The following is a 25,357-nucleotide window of genomic DNA, read 5'->3' on the forward strand; positions in this document are numbered from 1 at the left end:
TCCTTTTACATTGTCTGGAGGCGAGAGCCACTAATTAAAGAGGAAGAAGTGCGTAGTAGCTGCTCGACGCGCGACACGGAAATTCGCACGAACATCCCCTAATAAGTAGTGCCCTAGTAATAACTGTTTAGAAAGCAAATATCGATTTCACAGATAGTAAACTATACATATATCTTTTGCCGAGAAGCTTATCTTATTGCATTTAAGCATTACAACAGACAATATATAGTAGAACTATTTTGCTTAATTTTTACTTAATCTTACTCTCTATTGATTCATCTTTGAGAAGTATTTTTTTCTTAACGGATCGATAAAATTATGTTTTATTATATGTATTATATATATGTAACCCATTGCAACGTATTTTACTTGTTTCTTTATACGAATATTATGAATCAAAATATTTTGGTTACTGTTAACAACTTGTAATATATCACACTCAAAGATGAAACAGAGAAAGTAATGAGCTTTCGTTAGAGGACAAAGGATTCCGATAACTCGAGAGGAATATGCTTTTAATAGAAAATTTGGTTGACTAAATATTTCGACATTAGTATTTTAATTTGGAATATTTTGGTATTATATTTTACTGCAAATTTTAAATAACTGTTGAATATGTTAGTTATTTTTTGTGATGACTGTTATTTCTCTTTTTACTGTTATGAAATACTCAATTATCAAAATTTTAAGCTGCAGGGCACCCCGTCTTTTATACATATATATTATATATAATTATCGCCATAACTATGTATAAATAGTTTATCCATTTGTTTACATACATACATAGCTATGTATACATTATATAATATTTATTTATTTATGTTCCGTGTATATAAATACACTTTCTTAATTATTTTAATATGAACACTGCAGTTTATAGTACGAGGTACCATTCTCTCTTCAAAAAGATTTCATCAATATTTCATTCCTTTCAACTATCAAACTCAATTTTCAATCGAGTTTAAGCTCGAATTGGCGGGCAAGCCGTACAGAAATTTTTTTTGACTCTTACGAGAAAAGGTATAAAGCTTTATTGTTCCTTGCTTTATATTTATATTAACTTCATAAAATATTTAAAGACTTATCGACATTTTTTATAGCATATTTCAGTCTGGCTCTTTTTATGATGCACTAAACAATGCATCCAATATATATAGTATGTATTGTAAATACCAATTTGTTTTTCTAGTCTCTAAGATTACGAATTGTTTGTGTTATTTATAGACCAAGAGTGCCCTTTTATGTATGTATGAAGGACAATCCTCCACTAATTACTGCGCCGTTTGTTGCTGTATTTCTATCTTTTCCACTGTCATGTCTGGATTCATAGCAGTGGCCTCCTGTATCGCTTCTGCCAAAGCTCGATCGTGATCAATAGGATCACCATCCGATTGTATCGTTATTTTTTGTTCCACTCGCGTCTCAACTACACCATCTTTCTCCGTTTTATACTGTAAGACACAACCAATATTTACTAAAAAATTATAGACATAGCCGCAAACAATATCAAGATCTAATTAGGGTATGATACCAACCGTGATAGTCTCAACAGTACGGGTTTTACTAGATATGGTTTGCGTACTGACTATCTCTCCTGTGGCACTATAGTTACCATCTTCACTTTCAAGAGCTACTTTTCTTGTTTCGGTTGCCACTACAGGTACCGTAGTTGTCGTTGTTACATTACTATCCGGTTCTCCAGTGTAAACGTGCTTCTCAGTTGCGATCACAGCTGGATCTCCCTGTATCAAAATTTATTCAAAATTCTTTTACTATTAAGAACTCAATAATATATGAAAGATAAAAATGATAAAGCAAAATATAAAATTATTAGATATTAAAACTTAATAAAAAAAATTTAGAATAATCTAGAGGACAAATTAATCTCACAAATTGATATATATCCATTATTGAGATATATTCATTCACATTTACGCGAGAAAGAAAGAGAAAGAGATATTACATCTGTATTTTTAATCACTATGTAAGTTTCCGACGAAATGCGCCAAAGTTGTAGAACATTTTCCGTGTGCACTTCCGCACGTTGTACAAAACAATGTAAAGTACATTTTAAAAATATGTAATATGAGTAAAAATACATATCTTAATGCAAATGCACCGCATTGGGTTAGCTGGCAAGGCAAAATGCTAAAATTTTTCGTGTGTATGAATACCTGTTGCCCGTTGTTCTAAATATGCGTTATCTTCCGCTCCGTATTAATAGAAGAAAATTTTGCGGCTGTTATTCAATAGATTACCTGATAATATTGATTGTAGAAAGCTTGTTGGTCATCGTCAAGATCAATTGGTGTACCCGAATCTCCACTGCTTGAGCTCGATGTGCTTAGCCTTCGTGAGAACAGCTACGCCATGCAACGTGTTAACCAAGCCAGCAAAATTATTTACAAGAAATAAAAATAAAAAATAAAAATTCCAAATGAGTATGAATAAATGATACTAATTATTCTTGTTAAATTAATAATATTTTAATGTAAGCACAATTTATGCATATATAATATGAAGTGTTAAGATAAAATACGATTTTTTAAACTGAAAACCTTCACATACACAATATATTAAGTTATTTATATATATATATATACATATAAAATTTACATATATATTAATGTACGTAATTTATACTTATATGTGTATGAAGTGATCTCTTACATGTGCTACAATCGTATGCGAAATGATGATATGTCAACAGCACAGTTATATGAAACGATATATATTTAAATGATAGATCAAAATCCAAATATCCGTGTAGCAATTTACAAAAACGCTCACATGCTTCACCTATTAATTTCAAGCGTATCTTCCTGAAAAAGAGACAATTGGTATTACCTGTTCGCCGGAAAGCACATGACTCGTGGTTCGAACTTCTTGCGTTACTACACGTTGTTCCTGTCTCGTCGCACTAGTCGCGGTTGTATGCGCTACAGTTTTTTCCTCTACCTAATGTAAAAATAAATTATAGCAAATAATAATTAGGCAAAATTAAAGGAATAAGGAACATATGGAACATATGAACATAAGTTTATCAAACTTCAAATATTTATAAACACTATTTTTATCATATACAGCACAGGCTTCGAATAATTTTTAACTCTACAAAAGAAACGTTAATAATACTCATTACAAACCTGACTTGTCTTCTGATTCTTTTCAAGATCTTCATGCATCGTGGCGGTACGTGTAGTGACAGCTGTTGCTGTCATGTATGGAGTTCTACCATCATCCGGTGCCTCTGCCTAAATACAACTACCATGTGAGAGATCTAAGATCTCAATACGTATATAACTAATGTAAATAATAATTAGAAAATGTAATAAGTGTAAATTAATGAATAAGAAAATGATTTCTACGCACTGTATCACATTTTATGACACAAGAAAAATCAACTGACAAAGAAGAAAGAGTTTGTCATTTATATAAAATTATGTAAAAATGACGGATAACGGTGAGATTTTAATTTCTTTTGTTAAACATTCATTCATAAAATTTTAAGGATTTGAGATGTGCATCCTAAACGGATTTTCATTCAATTTTTTTCATGCAATATATTAAAATTAATTAAAAAAGTATTTTATATTGGATAACAATAAAAAAATTGTAATTTTATGTGTAATTTATAAAGCATGCAGGGTCTTATATATGTTTGTTCAATCTGATGTTCAATTTTCAACGTATTAAGAATGAATCGTTATGTATCTAAGTTAATCTTTTATTCTTTCCAAGTGTATCACCTTATTGACATGAGTAGAGACCGTAACTTGGCCTGTACCACCGGGTGTAAGATCCTCAATCTTTTCTTGAATATTTTGTGTCACACCTTCCTGATCCTTGACTACCGATTGCTTGGTTGTTGTTTTCACGATTGTCGGTATCACAGTTGGAATCGCGAGTTTCTTTAATTTCGTAGGAGTAGATTTTGGTGGTTCTTGTAAGTCCTTTAGAATAGTCGTGCTGTCTATCGGTTGACCATCATTCCCATATATTACACCATCTTTCACGTACGATCCGTCCTCGCCGAAAAGTTCTTGATTGTACGGTTTTCCGAATTTATCGTATATCTTGCCGTCTTTAATGAAACCACCATCTGTTCCGAACGGTGCTTGTGCGACTGGTTTTCCATCCTTGTCACATACCAGTCCTCTACGTACCATCGTGATTGTGATAGTCGTAAAGTATTTATCAAGCGGTTTTCCAGTAGACGCACAAATTATTCCATTCTTGACAACATTTCCCTCAGCATCAAAGTTTGCCTGTTTCACCGGTTTTCCAGTTTTATCTACTACAACACCCTGTATAACTTTCAAACCTTCCGGTCCAAATGCCTCCTGTGTTAGAGGTTGACCATTCGCATCATAAACCTTGCCATTTTTTATGAAACTGCTTTCCGGTGGTAAGGTTTCGTGAGAGAGAGGTTTTCCATCGTGTCCATAAATCAGACCATCTTTAATAAAGTTACCATCTTGGTTATAAATATTTTGATTGAGATATCTTCCCGCGTCGTCATAAATCCTGCCGTTTTTAACCACGCTGCCCTCATTGTCAAAATTGCCATACCTTAAAGGTTTTCCATCATCACCGCAAACTAAACCGTAGCGAACGGAAGTAACAGTGATTATGGTCTGTCTTTTGTTCAATGGTTTTCCGTTTGGTCCATACAATAAACCGTTTTGTATGTAACTGCCATCATTGCTGAACGTGCCGTGATTGAGCAGTTTTCTATCCTTTCCATAAATAATCCCGTTTTCGATGAAGTTGCCTTCGATACCGAACGCGGCGTGATTTAAGGGTTTTTCATCCTTTCCATACAACTTACCCTCTTCGATATAGCTACCACCAGGCAATTCAGATCCCGCATTCAGTAATTGGCCTCCCCAGCCGTATATAAGACCATCTCGAACGTAACATCCATTTGGCTTAAAAGCACCTTGTTTCAATAATTGTCCATTCTTGTCATAAACTACTCCATCTTGTATGTAACATCCATCGGGTACTAATGAGGATAGATTTTTCGGATTTCCTTGATTATCTACGACTTTTCCATTGTCGACCGCCATATTATCTGGGCCTTTATCGTCTTGAGTTAAGGGCTTGCCATCTCTTCCTATGATAATGCCATTCCGAATTGTATTACCGTCGGGACCAAATACACCTTGCAACACGATTCTGCCGTCTTTCCCATAGATCAATCCACCTGCGACGTACGAACCATCGGATCCAAATGAATCTCTACTCAAGGGCTTTCCCGTATGGTCGAATATTACACCATTGACGATAAAGCTATCCTCCGGTAAACTTGCATTCAAGTTCAGCAGTTTACTGTCACTACCGTAAACAAGACCATCTTTGATATAACTACCATCCGGTTTAAAGAATGAGAACTTTAGTAATTTGCCCTCTCTGTTATATATCTTGCCGTCTTTAATAGCTGCACCTTCAGGTACCAGCGAATCTTGATTAAGGGGTTTTCCATTTTTCGCGTGAATGATACCTTTCTTTATGTAGCTTCCATTCGAACCGAATGATTCGTGTTTTACCGATTTACCATCTTTTGCTAGAATCGTGCCATCTTTCACTACAAATCCATCAGGGCCAAGAGTAACATTTGACAATACTGTACCGTCCGCGTTGCGCAATGTACCTTCTTTGATTACAAGATCGTCGGGTTTAAAGAGGCCTTGAGACAATGGCTTATTGATTCTATTGTGCACTAAACCATCTTTGATGAAATGACCGTCGGCTATTAATGGAATTTGATTCATGAGTCTGCCGTCCTTTCCATGTATCACACCGTCTTTCACAAAACTACCGTCAGATTTGTAAAATGCGTGCTTAATAGGTTTGCCATCCTTACCGACAACTTTGCCATCCTTTAAGTGAGCACCAGTTGGTAGCAAGGATCCTTGGGTCAAAAATTTTCCATCTTTCGAGTAAATTACGCCATCTTTCACGACAGAGCCATCGGAACTGAAAGGGTCGTGTTTAATCAGTTTACCGTCTTTCGAGTGAATCTTGCCCTCTGCGACGTAATGTTCTTCTGGACCTAACTTGCCCGTATTAAGCAGTTTTCCATCTCGTCCATGTATTAAGCCGTCGCAAACGAACGTATCGTCAGGTATAATCGCGACTTGATTCAAAGGCTTGCCTTCTTCGTTGCATACTATACCGGCAACTATGTATTTTCCATCCGTGTCATAAGTTCCCTGAGTCATAGGTTTAGATTCCAACGTAAATATGAGACCCTCTTTCACGTATGTTCCATCTGCACCTAATTGACAGTGTTGAACCGGTTTGCCGTTCTTCAGTAATACTTTGCCCTCTTTAACCACCGCATGATCCGGCCCGAGGAAAGACTGTTTCACCACTTCACCGTTTGAAGAGTAAATAATTCCATTCTTTATTGAATTTCTATCTGTACCTAATATTTCTTGATGAAAAGGTTTGTTATCTTTCCCGGTAATTATGCCACTGCTGATATGAACTCCATGCGATCCGAAATCTGCCTTCTTCAGCGGTTTACCGTCTTTTCCGCAAACTTTGCCATCTATTATTTTGCTACTATCTGGTCCGAGATGACTTTGATCTAGTGGTTTACCTTCTTTGGTATAAATAATACCTCCGATGATTCTCGAGCCATCGGGAAGAGGCAGAATATGATAATCTGGTTTGGATTCCACTGGTACTGGTGGGATTATTACAGGTTGACCGATAGTATCTCCATGTTGACGTTCACTAGTGATGAAAGCCGTTGTTAGGTCCTCAATATCTCCTCTCATAGCATTCTTTTGCTGCTCTTTAAGACCAGCAGATTCCACATAATTGAGCCCTGGTGTTTTTAAACCTGGTGCTTGTTTGTCCGCTTCTTTCGTTTTTCTTTTCTCCACAGATTCTGCTACTTTCTTTTCTTCTCCCGGCGCATAGTTAAATGCTAATCCTGTAGCTTTCCGACTAGCTGAAGTAGGCGATGGTTGGTCCTGTATACCTGGCGACGCGGGTCGATCTTCGTACGTAAAACCAAGTGGAGTAAATGGCTTTTTTGTAGGTGAAATTTCTGTTTCTTCGTAATCGTAAGGTTTCGTATAACCAGGAAGCTGAGATTTTGTGGGATCTTGGATTTTATCTACTCTCTTATCAACTTCCTTTCCTTGTTTTTCTGAAGTAGAAAGATTTGATTCAGCATCACTTTTGTCCATGGATTCATCAAGTTCTTTGTTCTTTTTCTGTTTCTTATCCTTGTCCTTCTTGGTAAACAGGAAACCGCCAACAGGACTCTTGGATAATACACAAAATACATGCAATACAAAATACATGCTATACATAATATAATATGTGTATATATATATATATATACACGTTTATGTAATAAACTTTTGTCACATTTAAATGAAGCTAGTAATATCTATATATTAATGCAACTCTATTATTTCTGCAAAAATACAAACTAATGTTCGTGCAAACTTGAACTATGCGGATGTATGTATTCAATTAAAAAATAATTACACATTCAGTAGAACATTCTTTCACGTAATTATTGAAATCTGACGGAATACTTACTGAATTACAATATTTAAAAATAATAGTAATAATACATATATAAATATATGTAGGTATATACAAATTCTAATCATAAAAGTGTAAGTGTTATCACTTGTAAAAAAAATACTTAAATTATTTTTTCTAAACTATATACATCTATTTTTCATAAAAAGCAGCAACGCGCGGGCATACGACACAATATAAAGCTTACCTTAATTTTTTCCTTCTTTTCTTTATCCACTTTTTCAGGGGTTTCTTTATCCTTCTTTTTTGACTCTTTTTTAGATGGCAATTTATCATCAATATTGTCAAGATGAGCATTGTCATTAATCAGATCAGTATTATTCAGATCATTGTGATTTTCCTTTTCGTTTTCATTCTGTTTATCCTTCTTCTTCTTTGATAGACCACCGGGCGGTAGGACAGCAATTCCTCCGACCGGTTTCTACAAGTAAATTTACCCAATCACACGTCGCTTCATGCAACAAGCATAAAGCTGCTACACATTGCTAAAATAATACTAAAAAATAATACTAAAAATTACGATACTATGTTTCAGAATAATTACTAACGATACTATGTTTCAAGATACAATGCATGCTTTATGGATTACGGTCTGCGCTCTCAAAATATGTATGTTATAGTTATCATAATTTGTGTTAAAAATTTATTTCGTTACATTACACTAAATGTTTAATCTAATAATTTTTAATGCTATACATTCAAATAGTCTTATTAAATAACAGTCAGTCGCTGAAGTAAACTACTTTTACGTTTATCCCTAAGTTTATACCTAAAATTTATTGAAATTCTCGACTTACAATAATCAACAGCAAAATGATCCTCTAAGGATCTTATCTGCATGCTTATATTGCTAAATGCTTAAATGAATAACTAACATCCCACATTGAGGCGATGGCCGTATATATAGATAAGTTTTGCAAGAAATATAATATAAATAAAAAAAAACGTAGCAACATGCACTGGAAGAAACAAAACACCAAATGGTCACATACAAAAGACAACATTGATAAATATATAGAATTAATTAAACAATTGTGTTCCAGGTAAAATTCTATACCTTTCTCCCACGATCTGCATCATATTCTCCTTCCAGGCTACTGGTACTGCTAGCTGATGTTGTTCCGGCACTTGTTTTTCGTGTGAGCTATCGGTGTTAGTTATGTGTCAGTTAATAATAGCGATATCAATGCTCCAAAGGAAAAAAAATTTTAACTTATCAACTTCCTGGCGTATCTTTAAGTAATTTTACTAACGTATCAAGTCTAATTTTATTCTTTTATGTCAAAGAATATGTGATTCACAACTCTATAATATGTGTTATATAAATATAAATTGCCATGCTTTTATTGCAACATTATATATTGGATCCGAATCAGTGTATAGTGTGCGTTAAAATTTATTGCAATATGCGTAGGTGAGTCAATAAATATACTGTATGTATAAAACACCACAAATATATCAATACAAAATTTATGTATGTATAAACATGTAAAAAAAATATATTTAATCTACTGACTCACCCACGCATCGATGAAGAACGTGAGCCAATTGGTGTTCCGCGACTTCTCTGATAAAAATTTTTGCAAGAATATTATATGCATATATATTGCATTTTTTTTATTTTATCATGAATGATTGTTATATCATATAAATCATAAATTATTCCTCATAAATTATTTTTTTTTGTGATTAAAAGATTAGTTTGAAAGCGTAGACCGCAGACGGGAATTAAAAAAATTACGACATATACATCGTTCATAAATTTTGCTGTCACTCAAAAATCGGATTCACGTTCGCATGACGAGAATTCATGCATACTCTACACTCTAGCAGGTTATTTTAAATACAAAAGAAATGCTCTCTAACGCATAAATGCAATACCTTCTCTTTTTGTTTCTTGATTGGACTAGGCCGTCTGTCTATATGTTCTATATCATCAGGAAGCATTTCAGGCTCATAGCTCATAGTATGCCGTTTGCTTGGTTCGGAGCCATACGTTTCAACTGGTTTAGGCCCACCTAATGCTGTATAAGGCAGTCACACTACTTCAACATCTTAGTATAACAGATTTAAAGATATGATTACAAAAAGGCACTTGTGGTTCATATAATGGTTATTCTGAAAATATTTTGCACAGAGTAAAACAATGCTCATAATAAATCGATATATTCATTTAGAAAAAAAACCATTCCAATAATAAAAAGTCATGCTTGTGCAAGCTTGATCCTAATGAAAATTTTTTAAGTCAGACATACTCCTGAATAAATGTATGATGTTCTATGGTAATAATTGTAGCAATTTAAATATCTACTAAGCCATCGTTATATTATTATTATGTCGTACATTCATATTTTAAAATATCATCCACAAGTGACAAAAATTTTATTTACCATCCATGCTTCTGGACGTGAGTCGTCGACCACTCAAAGATCTCTCAAATTGCGGAGGTTGTCTGTCGATAGGAGTCTTTTTCGTTTCATAGTGAGTTCTTCCAGAATATCGGAAACGAGACCCTAAATGTGGAATTAATCCCACTTTCTTTACAGGCTCCGGACTCATAAGTCTATAAAAAAAGAATTGCTCATTTGATTGAGCTGTATCGTAAAGTACAAAAAAGCTAATTGTCTAATTATTATTTACCTGAAGAAAGTATGATGCTCCACACACACTTTCCATAACTTTTTCGCTGTTCTGTGATTAGCCAATTTAAAACCGATTGTAGATTCAAACTGTTCGAAGTCGCCCGGTCTGATTTTAATGTAGAAATTATGCCTTTTGTAAGATATTTTTAATATCTTTGGCCAGGCAAACCTATTAATCCTTAAACGATCCCTATAAACAAGAAGGCCCGAAGCGCATACACCTAACATTATATCAACACCTTCTGAATCTTTCGCGGGATGAAGATCTACGCCGTACATAGCTAATTTCTTTGCATTTTCGAGATAATGTAATTCTGCTTCAGCGGGTGTTTGACCTCTAAAAAAAATTACAAAAAAAATCGATTTTGTTACTAGATCAAACAATGAATACACATTTTTCTTTTCTTCATCATAATAGTCGAAAGAATAAAATCGTTTGCATGCATAAGTAAAACTGACTTGTGTGTTTTATGCAGATCCATCACTTTCTCGATTAATTCGGGCGTTTGGTCAGGAGCAAATTTAAAATCTTTCAAGTACGTCCTCCCATGTATCTCAGAATCGTAATCTCCGACTTCCGATTGGACCAGATAGGAGCCCAGAAGAGCGTGTGTCACATAGGAACAAAGCAAACGCCCTGTAATGATATCGTTTCTGATCTGTAGGCATAATTGATAACGCGTGATATCTTCGTGCAATTGAGCTGGATCCGGTGGATAGAATTTTACTTCGAAATTAAACTTCCACGGTTCACCTAAAAACATACGTTAATGTTAGAAGAAACTTGTCGACATATACTATTATATTTGTCATAATACAATAGCAATTTCGTAATGGTTTCCACGTACTTTTAACAAATTTCGTGATCCTCTTGTGAAGATCCAACCAATTACGCGGATCGTGCCTGTCTTCGTAGATAAGGCCAAAATAATCTTTCTCCAGCAGATTCATGCTTTGACAAATCATATCGAGAAGTTCTTGGCCTCTCGCCTTCCTCTGCAATTCGATATTTAATTAATCTCTCAACGTCAAGTAAATAAAATATAATTTAACTTGCGTGTAGACGCATAGACTAAATCCTTCTACGACTTACATCGATGTAGAAATCCTTTACAGTACCGTCAAGGAGGGTAATTTTGGCAAGAGCCATCTTTCCCCTGCTAACTGGGCTTTTTGTGGGTGAGTTCGTCCCAGTCCCATTCTCCGCCGTTGCTTCCGTTGGAGCATTAGTGGTTTTCTGTTCTTCCGGCATGTTTTCGTTCTATTCGTATGCCTATAATAAAACATCAAGTATATCAGTTTATCTAATATTTAAATATTTAAACTAAAGAATTTTTATGTATATCTCGTAATTTTAATTTGTCGATGAGAGAACCATCTTGACTCACGAAAGCAACAGACTTCGTTCGGCTCTCTTTTCACATTGCGAAGAAGAATCGTTGCCCCGAAAAATTCCAAGATATCGAAGTTTAAAAAATTATCGAAAGAGAATGCCGTCTGCACGACTTATCTCGAGATTATTCTGATTGCGATCTCGATTGCGATGTTGTCGGTAGAGTGGAGAAGGTCGCGTGTCGCAATGTGGTATATCTCATTATAGATCCCGTCTAGACGACCTGAGGATATCACGCGGTGAAATAATCAATATTTCCCGAGGGTTCGCAAGTCCAAGTGTCTCGCGGTGCACCCGCCAGTCGCGATTTCGCTTTATATTAATGAAGAACAAAGATACACAGTCGTTGCTCCAAGGTTCGTCGAACCTCGAGTGTGTAGGGTGGGCATCCTTGAACTTCGCAAGAACGAATAGAGTGACAAGGGTACGTACATATCGATTGCATACAGGCGTATCATTCGTCTCTAGATAAAAGTAACATATAATTCTATACATAACTCACGTTTGCTTTAAATATTACATAAAAGATAAAAATAAAAATAACAAGAGTAAAGTTATTCACTCAACTTTTAAAGACTTTACGGCTAGAACATTACATAACGATAAAAATCTTGTCCATATAATATGAACATTTGTCTCATTCTCTTCTGATAAGTTAATATTTATAAAAATTCTTAAATAATAGCTACATTATCAATCGCATCGAAAAGGTAATACATTATACAAAGTAGCTGATTATACTATTGGAGATTTTACAGATGAATTAACGCGCGCGTTGTGTAAGTGTTGCGGGTCCATTCACCCCTCTTCAGATTTACAAATTGTACGTACGTAATTAAAGCTTTCTGACTTGTGCGAAATGATACTCTCGATGCAACTGTCGATGAGATTTCTCGAAAATGTACTAACACAGACACTTAAAATCTATCGAGCTTCTTCGATTTTAATTCGAAAAATTGCTATTCAAATCAATTTGTTAGATGTATTCTTCAACTGTGAAAAAGAGGAAAGAGACATGTTGCAATATTATATATTTTATAGTATGTACGAAATACGCAACGTAATTGCTAGTGCAATTATGAAAAAGGTTTAAAACAAATATTCTGTGCAAAAGAAGGAGCTTTAAAGCAGCGCTGAGAGCAGCGACCCTGACCGACACGCTTCGTAGATTGCAATATTTGCATCATGTTGCCTGCAACTCGAGTCGAGAGTAATCGCGGCCTCATTCAACAGCATTGGACAAATAGTAATTCAGACACAATTGTACGGAATCAATGCCGTAGAAAACGATCGTCGTTAACATTCTGAAACTCCCGGAGGGTTCTTTAAGAGCTTCGTAAACTGAGGCTAATAAGAATAAAACGCGTTGAAGGCGAAATTTAAATGAAAAAAATCCGAAACGCACGCACGCACACACCCGTGGATGACTATCGATTTCAATTTGAAAAAAGCGGAACAGTTAAAAAATGTTTATCTTTTGCAAATAAAAAATATTTCTGTGATTCTTTTAGCACGAAATTATCAACGATCACGACAAGCCTATTGCTGATTAGATAACGCGTAACAGCTCTACACTATTTTTACTATGGTCTAGATTCGGCGATCGAGTAAAAGCGATTAACAAGCGCGAGTCACGAGTCACAACGATAAAAAACACTCAAATATAAAAATAGCACGATAGAAAAAAAAGAAAGAAAGATAATAATACCTTCATTAGCAATTTTAAGCAAGTGTATAACTCGCTCCGGTAGATATACGCGCCGATAAATCTGCTGCAGTATGGATATCGAGTATTTGTATTTGTAGGGCGTTTTTATAAAAACCGCAATTAATTCAGCGCGCGAGATTTATCATGATTATCGTTCGGTTTTCATTGCACAGTTTCGCGATTCTTGCACGTTAGTCTCCCATCGATAAAGTTAATCTTTCTTCCTTTTCTTTCCAGGAGGAAAGAAGAGGAAGAAAGACGAACTGGTGCAAAAGTTCAGCCAAAAAGAACAGACCTAATGTTTCAGTGGAATACTAGAATTTTATTGGAGTTTACGTAATCGCGGGAGAAGTAACGATAGTTTCGACTGCATGTTATATGTACTATTTGCAGTTTAAGAGACGATTAAGCAGGATCAGGAATATTTGAAACATATATATTTTAATTCGCGTGAATTGGGACGGGGTTCTTTCGTTCAGGTGATCGGTGTGCGAATTCGACGGGAGGAAAGAAGTGCCGTCATCGCTGGAAGCGGACAATCATTATACACATGTTCTTTACTGGATTGATGAGGTAATACTGGCGATTACTTTTGTCGCTATGATGACGCGACGGTAGTAGCGACGATATACACACGACACGGATCGCACGTACATTATTCCGCTCGACGGAAACCGATATTTCGTGGACACGCGAATTTATCTCATGTCTCTTTTAATAATCTATTAATGAATTTATCTTGAAACACTTACAATATAATAGGCGCTTATCGCACTATTTTTACGTTCTTTTATAATATCTTCTATAATATCAATAGATTGCATAAGAGGGAATCTCTATTGGTACGTAACGTATACATATACAATTTACATACATAAAATAAATTGTAACACAAGACTCACTTCAGCAATACTTTTTTGGTAATTTGAAATTTCTGAAATTGAATTATTCCTTGCTAAAAATGTAAAACTTTGAAGGTCGTATTTTCTTAATTTTCAATATAAAACAACTTGATAATTCTTAAAGTAAAAATTTATTATTTGTAAATAATTTTATACTTTTTTTTTGTAAAAATTATAGCTCAGATCTTTAATCCTCTTATATATCTTATTTCAAAATGTCGGGAAATTTTATTTTATGGAAATAAAAGAATATAAAATTTTGTTCTACATCGTCAATTAAGAGAATTTCGCCGCTCGTGTCTGACGAGGCATGAATTCTTTCATTAAGACGGTGTCGCCAAGAGACACGCACGGAAGCTGACGAAGAGTGCGGACCAAGAGAAACGCATTGTGCGTGTGCGCGTAGGCGTGTGCCAGGGATCACGCGAACGACCCCTCTCATTCACAATCAGCCCTTTGACACACACGTCTGAACCTGAAACCCACGCGATGCGCACTCGAGTAGGATTCGAAAAAAGCTGACCGAAAAATTCAACTAATACTTAATTTTACAAAATTCAATTCTGATTTCTGCATTTTTTGCGTAAAATATTACATATTTTTACTTATGTATCAGGAATAAATAAGAATCTTATTAAAAGCCGTTTATAGATATACTTTAGTCTTAAATTGGTAACTTGAAATTAACGTTGTATAAAACACAAAATTATATGTATACATCATATACGTATGAAGATAACCTTGAATAAATTCATACATGTATATTATCTATGGAATAAAAGTAGCGACACATGAAAGTAAGGCTACATAATCATCCAGTATACGAGTCTCAAAGTAAGATCATTTTTTTTTACAAGCTTTTTTGAATTTTATCTCGCTGTGCGAAGGCTCATAAAAAAGAAGCCTGAAGATGAAAAAAAGATTTAAAGATCCGGTCTCATGATGGCAGTCCAAAAAGGGCCGGAGGGTCTTTCATAGGTCTCTTTAAAATTTAAAAGGCGAAATGAGAGTCCGACCGGCTTACTGCTATCTCGGAAGTAACTCAACCTTACCCTAGCTACTCCAGTTTCATTTACCCCTCCTCACAGATTTCTTTTAAAATTATCATCTGACAACATCGACTCGTTTATCTTGAATCGACAAAACTAAGTTTCTCAATCGCTTCAACTTTCTACAATTATTTCTTTCAATTAATTGACATTTTAACGCCAGATATGAATGCGATTATATTACCGCGAGAAGCAAACAGGAAATGATCGCCATCGCAACACAGGGGCGACGCGGAAGGGTTCGATGGGAGGGTGAAATTACTGGAGGGTGGCCAACAATAACGACTTCTGCGAAACGTGCCTTACAGCCGACTACGCGACCCTGCCAACTGATAGCAATGGGAAGATAAGAGTATATAACTGAAACGTAGCTAAAGGAACGTGCTTTTAGCGTTTTTTTTTTTTAAGAGACAAAGAGAAAGAAAAATATAAAGACATATCGCAATTGATATCGTCAGACAGATAGATGGTAGAATTAAGATGATAGATTTAAAAGAAGGTCGAGAAATAAGATATAAGAAAGCGAGAATAATAGAGTGTTGATCAATCGCAAAGAAAAAACGAAAAAGACAGAAAAACGTATGAGTAAAAATAACATCCAAACGACCTGCAAATAACGATAGTTTCCTGCAAACGCACGACAGAGATAGTATCTTTTGATCGTTATTTGCAGGTCGTTTGGATGTTACATTTATAAATGCAGATATATATCCTTTTTTTCAGTCACGGATTTGAAAAAGCGATCCTTATCGCGCCTCAGGCTCGCAAGAAGAATTCCATGCTTTTTCATCCGACCAACCCTTTTCATTCGCACAAAACAAACTGGTCTCTCTGCAATATGATTTTCAAGTCCATAGCGAACTCCACAAGGGAGAAATGACGAGGATGGTGAAAACACATAAATGTTTCTTTGAAGCACGAGATTAAAACATGAAAGGGATTTTATACTGATGATTCCTACCGACGCGCATTTCAATTTTCCTCTGCCATTTTTTCAACCTTTTAGCACAGGACTAGATAATCGTGCTAAATAATTACATACATATTTTTAGATAAAACATATATATATAATATATATATATATACGTGTATATCTGTTCTTAAAATACTTTTATAATTCATAACAATATTTTTCAACCATGTATTATGTCTTCAATCATATATCATATGTTATATCAAGTTATCGATAAATGTAATCCACCTAACGTTTGCATTTCACAAATATATCCCAATAAAATAACGATATCGAATTATTCGTAAAATATAATAAATATAACTGCGACATTAACCTAGTTTTTCAAAGTATAACTTATAGCGTAAGGAAAAGTATTCGTGTTGAACGAGTAATATATCTCGCATCGTATATCTCTATATTAAACACAGAAGACCTTTCTTTTTAGAAATTCGCGTGCACGTCATTATATGATGTGCAGAACATATTTGATCGATAAGCTAGCTTGACTATTTTAACCAAAGCGTACACTAAAATTAGAAAAGATTTAAAGGATACATAAATACTTATAACAGCGATATCACTAGGGAAACTGGGAAACTAAAAAAATATTCACAATACTAAAAAATCATTAGACTTTATATAAACTTCTAAAAAAATACATTTGTAAAATATTTAAATATATATTTACAAATATATGTATACAAATTGTTTGGATAACATCGTAAATTATGGAATAAAGGAGTAAAGATTTTTTTTACTCTTTAGTACTTTACTTTGCGTACACTGATAGCTGCGCTGTCATTCGTCCTGTTAGTTTTCACCTTTGCTTATAGATATATGTTCTCATCTGTGAAATATTTAAGTGTACTCATTAGATAAGACACACACACGCACACGCACACGCACACGCACACGCGCACGCGCACGCGCACGCGCACGCACACACACACACACACACACACACACAACACACACACACACACACACACACACACACACAAGAAAAACTGTTCAAGTTTTTAAAGTTTCTTTCTAATTTTTTTTTTTAAATATAACAGCTGATAGAACAACGTTAAAAACGGTTAACACATGGCCTCGTGTTTTAGCCTTGGATACCACTGCTGATAAATCAAGTGTGTTTTTCTTAGACGCTGCGGCGAAACGTTACTGTGTATATTTTTGTGCGAGTTTTAAAAGATGGGCAGGTTAAAAAACCAACCGAAGAGACCAATGAAAAAATACGTACGATACAGTACACTTTAATCACGTCACACGCAAGCACGTATGACTCATATCGTCGAAGAGATACGTACGTGCATGCGTAATTTATAATAATTACGAGGGCGTACCCATATTGTATCGACGTTCAACGAGAGCCGAGAGTATTATTGCGGAGAATATGCTTCATCCTGCAACGTAATGGATCGCTGCATAATTTTACGAATATTATAACATAACAAAATTATTTATATCGTACATTTTTAATTCTTATATTTATCAAGCGAAACTCCAAATTCTTTATATAGATAAAATAGTTTGTCAGATGTGTGTGTTACAAGTTTACATGCTTCAATATTACATTAATTTCTAAAAAATATAAAAAATCTCAAAGATTTTGTTTATTTTACTTTTTGTGTTTAATTCATGATTAATTCGTTGTCAATATACCTGCTTTACTATCGCCTTCTCGCGTTCAAGAAAATAAGACAGTCTCTCTTGTATCTATTATCTCAAGTCCGCACCTAAAATTCTACAAGATTCCAGGTGGAAAAAATTAACGCGAGCACAAACCTTAAAAGCGCGTTATCGCGTTGCATCGCGTTTTTTTTTATCACGTCCGACCTGCTTTGTTTCAGAATTCATTTATCTGATTTGTCCCGTTGTGCAAATCTAAGAAAACCGCCAAGCGGTAAAAGAAACGTCTCGCGTCCCTGATTTTACATTTCTTCAGTGGAAATGAAAGTGTGAGATCGCCACGGACTATGAAAACGCGAGTCATGTGTCAAGAGTCAATGGTAAAAGACAAAAAATGAAGGAACCACTGAACGCCGGAACAACCGCGATGCGGCCCGAGAGTACGGTGGGATTTTGCAACCCAAGTAAAGTGCGTAAGGTACAGATTAAACATGCCACGAAAGCATAACAGAAAAGTAAATCAGAATAGATATAGGTTTATATCCGAATAATTTTTTCAGAAACCTTCATGAGAAACACAGAAACCAATTCTAAAATTTACAATTGTACTTATCTTATACTGTCAGTATTGTGTATATAATACAATATGAATATTGCATAAATATTAAAGAATTTGCAACGTTGTTATAAATTTACTATTTCACTATTGCGTTTTTTCCAGACCAGAAATTCATAGTTAGTCTGAGAAAGATTGTTTCTTAAATGAGACAATAATTGCAGAAATGATTTCGGAGTAAAATAAAACTGAGTAAAAAACTGAAAAGAGAGATATAATTGATTATTATACAATATAATAAAAGATACATGTCATGGCAGAAAAGAATGAATACATTGATAGAGATTGAAAACGTAGCTCCGCGTGCAAGGATTAACATCAGTGCAAATTCATTGTATAGCCGGTAGTCACTGTCAGGTAGAGCCACGTAGTGAACGTGACCACGCCTTATTGGCGTTCACCTTTCAAGTATCCGAGTCTGGTTGGATGTCTCATCGTCACCATTTCCGCCGGAGATGCTTGTCACACAGTTACATGATTAATCAAACTTGAATGGCATACTGAACGAATGAAGTATTTAATAGATTATAAATTATGTCACTTTGAAAGAAGATATAACTAACGTTATATCTTCTTACAAAGTGACATAATTTTAGTAAGAAATTAAGAACAGAATGAAGAGAATTAATCTTCGCCCAACGCAAAACAGCTTAACGCTTAATTAATTATTAATGTATTAAGATCTGATTCCAACGTCCCGAACTTGAAAAATTTTCGCAATTAAAATTGCTGCGTACACGGTAAAAATGATTTCTCATTTAATTTAAAAGAAAAAAGTAAAATAATTACGTTTTTAATACCAGGAAATTATAGTAAACCATGTCGAGTTCCCGTTCTAACAGATCTAGATTTCTCGTCAAAATAATGCAAGAGTTCACTGAACTGTATGCTATGCTAATCGCAGTGATTAATTGAATAACATGAAACGTATCATGTACTTGATAACTTTATTCCCAAGTAACTCTATTTTAAAAGATTAAAAAGATTTGAGACATCCCCATGTTCGTCATATTTCATCTCGAATAAAAGTAATTTAGAAACGAAATGAAGGAACGGTTTGCGATTTCGCAATATCTTCATAATGCATACGATTGCACGACGATAAAGCATGTCAAATTGCCACAGCAATTTGGCTGAAAATGTAGTCGCGAAAGATCGGTAATTCGATTAATATGCACCGGCGATGGTAGTTATGCTATTGCATTAAGCGTGCCTAGCACGATATAGCAATGACAATGTTAAATGTATAATTGCCAAAGCGAGCCCGTCTACGATGCATCGCCAAACTATGGCGAACAGTTATTTCGAAAGTCTAAAAACAGGGTGCTAGCTGCGCGTGCACATAGGTCTTATCATCAGCGTGTATTACCATATTCTACGACAATCGAATAATTATAGTATCCTCATTACGCATTACCGAGCACCCACGCTCACCACGGAGAACCGTTGGATCACGGTATAGCTGGGTATAGCGTAAACGATATATCACTGGAATGTTCATGTGACAATTGTATTCAATGTCATTCCATACGTACGGTATCCGAGCGAATACTAATAGTCGTGCGCCCGATTCCACCTCTCCCTCTCAGCTGCGCGATATCAGATTCCTTTCAATTCAAATGACATCACCGTGTTCGCACACGTTTGCATCTGGAGAGCCGCCGTCGCCGTCGCCGTCGCCGACAACGACGATTCCAGTCAGCACTGCAGAAACAACTATTCGCTACGATATCGTGTTTATGGCGCAAGCATTCATCTTGATCGCTAAGAGTACAAGGCGTATGAATAGCTCGCCTACGCGAGATGCACCGATAACGATCGAAAAGCATGGCAAATGAATTTTCCTATGTTCTTTTTATCGATTCCGTCGCGATCGATTCCACCGAGAAATCCGAGACGACTCATCGTTAATAATTTTTATGTTTTTCATGTTAAACAAAAACATGCTGTCGCTTTTTCCAACATGATAAGGGATGCATTAATCAAATAGTGATTAACGCGATTTTAGTGTTGAACTCTAAAAATGTGTACGCCAAGGCAAGCGTAATTGTGTGATTTCTTCGAGGAACGGATCAGAAAGTTTAAGTTTTCCCACTTAAAAGTGTCTTTTGAGTCGTAATAAAATACGACAGTGATAAAACGTTTCCATATCTAGAACAAAATGTTAATGCTGTGATAACGAAAACGCTTGAACGTATTCGTCGAAATTGTGTGAAAAGATGGGTTTGAAAAAAGTTTAGAAAACTCGACGTTACCGTTTGCTTCCGGCTGCTCCCTCGACGGCTGCACGCGTCCACGCGAACACTTGCATGCGTGAATGCGTGCAGCGTGCCCCGCGTGCACACGCGTGTACGTTCACGAACTTGTGACACGAGTACCGGTAGCCGGCAGTCTCACGGACGATGTAACGGCAATATCGTGTCGTGACGTCCTGGCGAAAACTGTGTCGAGAATTACGACTTGAGATGTCTCCTCACAATTCACATCCCTTACCAGAGTTCAGAGTTCAGAGGTTTTCTGTGGATCAACTAGTGTACGCTAGTTTTTTTTCTCACTTTTGAAACTTAAAGTGAAAAAGGTATATATGTCAATGATATTTGTCAAAAGTGAGAAAGAGAGTACTAGTGCAGGAACAGAAAAAAGACCACATGTTTCTGCAAAACAAATGACAAATTGCTAGAAAAGATGAATGAAATTAAAATTCAGTGTCTTTATAGATACAGAGTATCTGCTCAAACTTTGGAGAAAATTCTCTGAAAATTTGTCAGTCGAAGTTATAGAGCATGTATTTTATTGTACTTAAATAGAAATATAAATTTTTCTTAAATTCTTCTTTCCCGATTGTGAGAATAAGAATAAAAATAAAAACAAAAATTTCTCGCCAAATGAAATGGAAGTCTTTGAAGAAATAATTCCTCAAATTATGATAAAATTCTTGGAGAACTCCAGATTTTCTGAAATAACGACTGTTCCGAGAGATTCAGAACAAAGTAAACTTTGCTAGCTTTCTGCTGTGTGCATATACGAGTATATTAATCATACATTTTTTATTAGAAGCTGGAGTAAGATGTGTATAGCTAAAATCGTGTGCGCAGCCTGAACTTGTTATCGAAGCTGCAAGCGCATCCCGCGAATGATGCGTCTTTCGGAAATAGTGCTCTGCAGAACGCGCATAATTGACCCAATTGAACCAGTACGTAGTTGTTTATGAAAAGAGACAGAGATGACCAAATACCGGCTTCTCGCCAAGGTTAATCACTAATTCCTACATTCTGTGAAAACTTGAAATCATAGACACAATATGACATTTCGTCGTTCTATGTTTTTACGTTTGGATCAGGGATTTCCGAATAAATGAAAAAATGATTCGAAAATATTATATATCTTGAACGTAGCGCGCAAAGAACGCAAGTTAAATATAAAAATCAATAATATCTTAGATAATAATATTGATTTGTGAGACAAATGTATTTATAAGCCATAGTATGTTCAATTAATTTCAATTATATATAATTTTAATCCTATTAAAAGTTAATCTGCGGGTCTCGTACATTTAAACTCGATCGCGACGAGCCGTATTCAGAAAAATCGTTATATGTATAATCCAATTATACAAAAATCCTGTTCACAGACTTCACGGCTAACCGGTGGTATATTCGCATCTTATTAAGAGCAAAGGTTACAATGTGAAAAGACAGAAATAAAAATGTAGAATAGGCATCGAGTGAAGCGACTCGAACAATGTTAGAATTATATCAAGCGTATCGTGCTCAAAGAAATAGTTTATACATACTCGTATACTGCACCATGTAGAAAGTATCGAATCGAATGCGCGTAGCACACTATCGAGAAGCATTTTTGCCCTCGGAGTCGATCACTGAAACCGCTGAAACCGGAACGACGCGACGCCGACGCCGACGCCAACGCACGGCGGCACGGCGGCGCGGCGGTGTCGCTGTCGATGAAACGGCCGGAAACTGGAGGCAGAGCTCGACGTTCGTCGAGAGCCGCGCTTCGTTAAAGTCTGAAATCGCATTAGCATCGACGTTTTCACGCGAGGGAATCAAAGCGAGAACCAATGAGATCGCGGAGTCGCACGAGCCTTCAACGTACAATTAGTAAATAAACGACTGAATTGTTAAAGAGAGAGTATCTGAAAGTCTCGAATCCCGATCAAGTAAGATACTATGATGTATCTTACATCGGGGAGATGTATCTGCCGTAATAATTATTTATAGCCACGTCAGGTTTAAAATAAAACGTGCGATACTTTTTCCTAGCCGACGAGATTCGTGTCGTGCTGCTGCTTGGAAAATTTCATATAACATCGTTGTCGACGCGTTTTCCCGTAGCTTCCGGCATACGTTGCAAGTTACGAGTTGCAAAAGTCGTACCTAGAAGCGTTTAGTTGTTGGCAACAATTCCGTCGCCCCTAGTTCGTTCATTGAGGTTTCAGGCGCAATTGAACGCAACGGCACGGTCGCGTCAAAAGTGATTCTCATCGATTTCTCCGACGAAAGATCGGATCTCTCGGGGCAATTAAGCGTATAATTTAAACGGTTTATGAGATTATCTCAAGCGGGGAGGTAACCCAAGTTCAAGTCGTGATCGAAAAAATTGACCGTATCTCTCCATCTCTGCAATACGGTTTTCAACTTGACACAAATGTCAAGTAAACCTGTAAGTAATTTCTAGCTCCCAAACTCTCGTCTGACGAAGATCGCCTGAAATGAGATTTTGAGAAAGCAATTTTTCTCTCAAATTTGTCACGAACGCCAAGTTCTGGCCGAGGGAGACTTACTTGGATTATTCGGCCTTGGTGCGTCATCGCGTCGCTACCGTTCACGCACTGTCCTTTACCGTCGGGACTGGTCGGGACACCCGGTAGGTATATCCCCGTAACCAATTTGTACCAAGGTATCGACGCTCGATACCTGTCCTGTCCCGGCCAGTCCAGGCCAGTCCCGGCTATACGATGACGCCTCTCACGTAATCCGCGCTTCCTTTAGTTACATGTTACACTATCACTTGCGTATCGCGCGTGGTGTGGCGTGGCGTGGCGTGGCTTGGCTTGGCTTGGCTTGGCTTGGCTTGGCTTGGCTTGGCTTGGTTTGGCTTGGCGTGAAAAACAAAGAGTTGATCGTGTCCACTCTATGCATATTATTCACATAAACGAGTGTTATTTGTCAACAATTCATGTGTCGCGATTGAAAGATTGTTAGAGGAAGATGTCTGTACAAGAGAATCTGTCCGCTCTCCGGACAGATCGATGCACCCTGCACTCCGATCAGACGACGTATGCACCGCGCCGCGCCGGCTTGCCCGGTCACAATAGTTTTCGCACCCCACGTTTCATTTCATCGCTTTCCCCTCACGATAAATGCAGTCGTCCGGAATCGCAATTCTATTCGGAGACGAGGCTTTCGCAGCGAGCGAGGCGAGGGTCGAAAGAAACGGTCGTCGATACGAAATAAGGTGCTCGGTGTTCAAGATGGAACTGTCGTTTGTCGAGTTGCGTTAAGACGTACAACATACGACATATCGTCCAAGTTTACGCTTTTCAGCGTATAAATATATGAATATGAATCGTGGCGAATTGCATGGTCAGACGCGCATATCGGCTATCGCTCGACTTTGTTTTCTAGACAAGATACACCGGCTATCACCGGCGATATCGGCAAGTAGCAAGTAGCACACTTACCTGCGAAAGCAGCCTTCGCCGTGTACGACTACGACGCGCACCAGCGTGAGGAAGCGCGGAACGCGCGGCGAACAATGACACGGGCGATCGACGTGAGGGGGCGGGAGGAAACAGGGCTTGGTTCACCGATCCTCCTTTCCTCGAAGCGGAGCCGAAGCGAGAGACAGCCAGACAGGCGACACCAGGGACCAGCTGCGCCGTAGCTGGCCGTAGCTGCTGGCCGTAGCGTAACGCACGTAGCACCTACAAACAACTGTCTCTCTCTCCCTCTCTCTCTCTTGCAGTCAATTCGACAGGTCAGTTCGACGGGTCAGGGTGGTCCACTTGGCTTACACTCACGACTCTCACGAGACGACGCCGTACGGGACGGGGACCACGGCCCTTGTTATCCGCGCCATTTTCAAATAGTCCTTGGAGAGAGCGGCGGCGACGTTGAGAAATTGCGTATCGCGAATCGCGACTCGCGAGTAACGCGACGCGGACGCCGCCCCGGACGCGCCGCGACAAATTCTTCGTCTCCCACCTCTTCCCGCTTTCCACCTTCCTCCTATATTATTTCACCGCACGAATACCGCGAATAATCGCGAGACAACGAGCGGATCAGAGCGGATTACCCAGTAGCGTTACTACACCGAACCGAATGCCACTACGACACTGCCCTCGACTCACCTCAAGACTGTCGGGCTCGACCAGGCTCGACTCCTCACTCCTCAGTCCTCAACTGGACGTTTCTAATTTCCACGCGCACCCGCCGTTATGGCCGACTGCGAAGTGCGACTGTGCGACTAGGAAAAACGGAGTTTCTCTCGTGACGCAATCGAATAAGCACGCCCCGTTTCACCTGCATTTTCTCCGTCAGGCGGCGCCACGCAATCGACAATCGATAATGTTGATCGCCGATTATGTTTTATCCGAGGAGCCAAGTTAGTCGGTTATATCGAGGATCGGTAAATGGTCGAGCAAATACATATATCAGGTACAACGTATTATATTTTTATTTTTACGCGTAAAATTGAGCAAATAAACATACGAGATGAGATGTGCTTTGAAATAAAGCAATCTTTAATTTTTTCTCAAATACAGATTCTTTTTTGTAACAAAATAATTTTTTTATTTATTCTTTCTTTATGTATTTCGCATCGTACATTCATATTTAAGATTTGTTGCCGACCTATTTTCAC

At 37.1% G+C, this 25,357-nt stretch overlaps 1 protein-coding gene across 4 annotated transcripts; it reads right to left on the reverse strand.

Moving 5' to 3' along the window:
* Nucleotides 1–846: 846 nt before the first annotated feature.
* On the reverse strand, nt 847–25,093 carry cora (erythrocyte membrane protein band 4.1 like coracle). Of its 4 annotated transcripts, none has more exons than XM_018452289.1 (15): nt 24,177–25,092; nt 11,311–11,490; nt 11,066–11,213; nt 10,677–10,971; nt 10,216–10,554; nt 9,966–10,138; nt 9,457–9,599; nt 8,633–8,719; nt 7,763–7,996; nt 3,750–7,286; nt 3,147–3,254; nt 2,848–2,958; nt 2,259–2,363; nt 1,536–1,742; nt 848–1,451 (listed from the first exon to the last, which is right to left on the reverse strand). In XM_018452289.1, the coding sequence occupies exons 2-15, from the start codon at nt 11,467–11,469 to the stop codon at nt 1,272–1,274; spliced, it is 5,826 nt and encodes a 1,941-aa protein (XP_018307791.1). In that variant the 5' UTR covers nt 11,470–11,490; nt 24,177–25,092; the 3' UTR covers nt 848–1,271. The 4 variants fall into 4 exon arrangements, with proteins under 4 accessions (XP_018307794.1, XP_018307791.1, XP_018307792.1 ...); XM_018452290.1 differs by lacking the exon at nt 24,177–25,092 and adding an exon at nt 23,277–23,295; XM_018452292.1 differs by lacking the exon at nt 8,633–8,719 and having other exon boundaries at nt 847–1,451; nt 24,177–25,093.
* Nucleotides 25,094–25,357: the final 264 nt, after the last annotated feature.

The sequence above is a fragment of the Mycetomoellerius zeteki genome, unplaced genomic scaffold (genome assembly GCF_001594055.1).
Source record: "Mycetomoellerius zeteki isolate Tzet28-1 unplaced genomic scaffold, Tzet1.0 scaffold343, whole genome shotgun sequence".
Classification (NCBI taxonomy): domain Eukaryota; kingdom Metazoa; phylum Arthropoda; class Insecta; order Hymenoptera; family Formicidae; genus Mycetomoellerius; species Mycetomoellerius zeteki.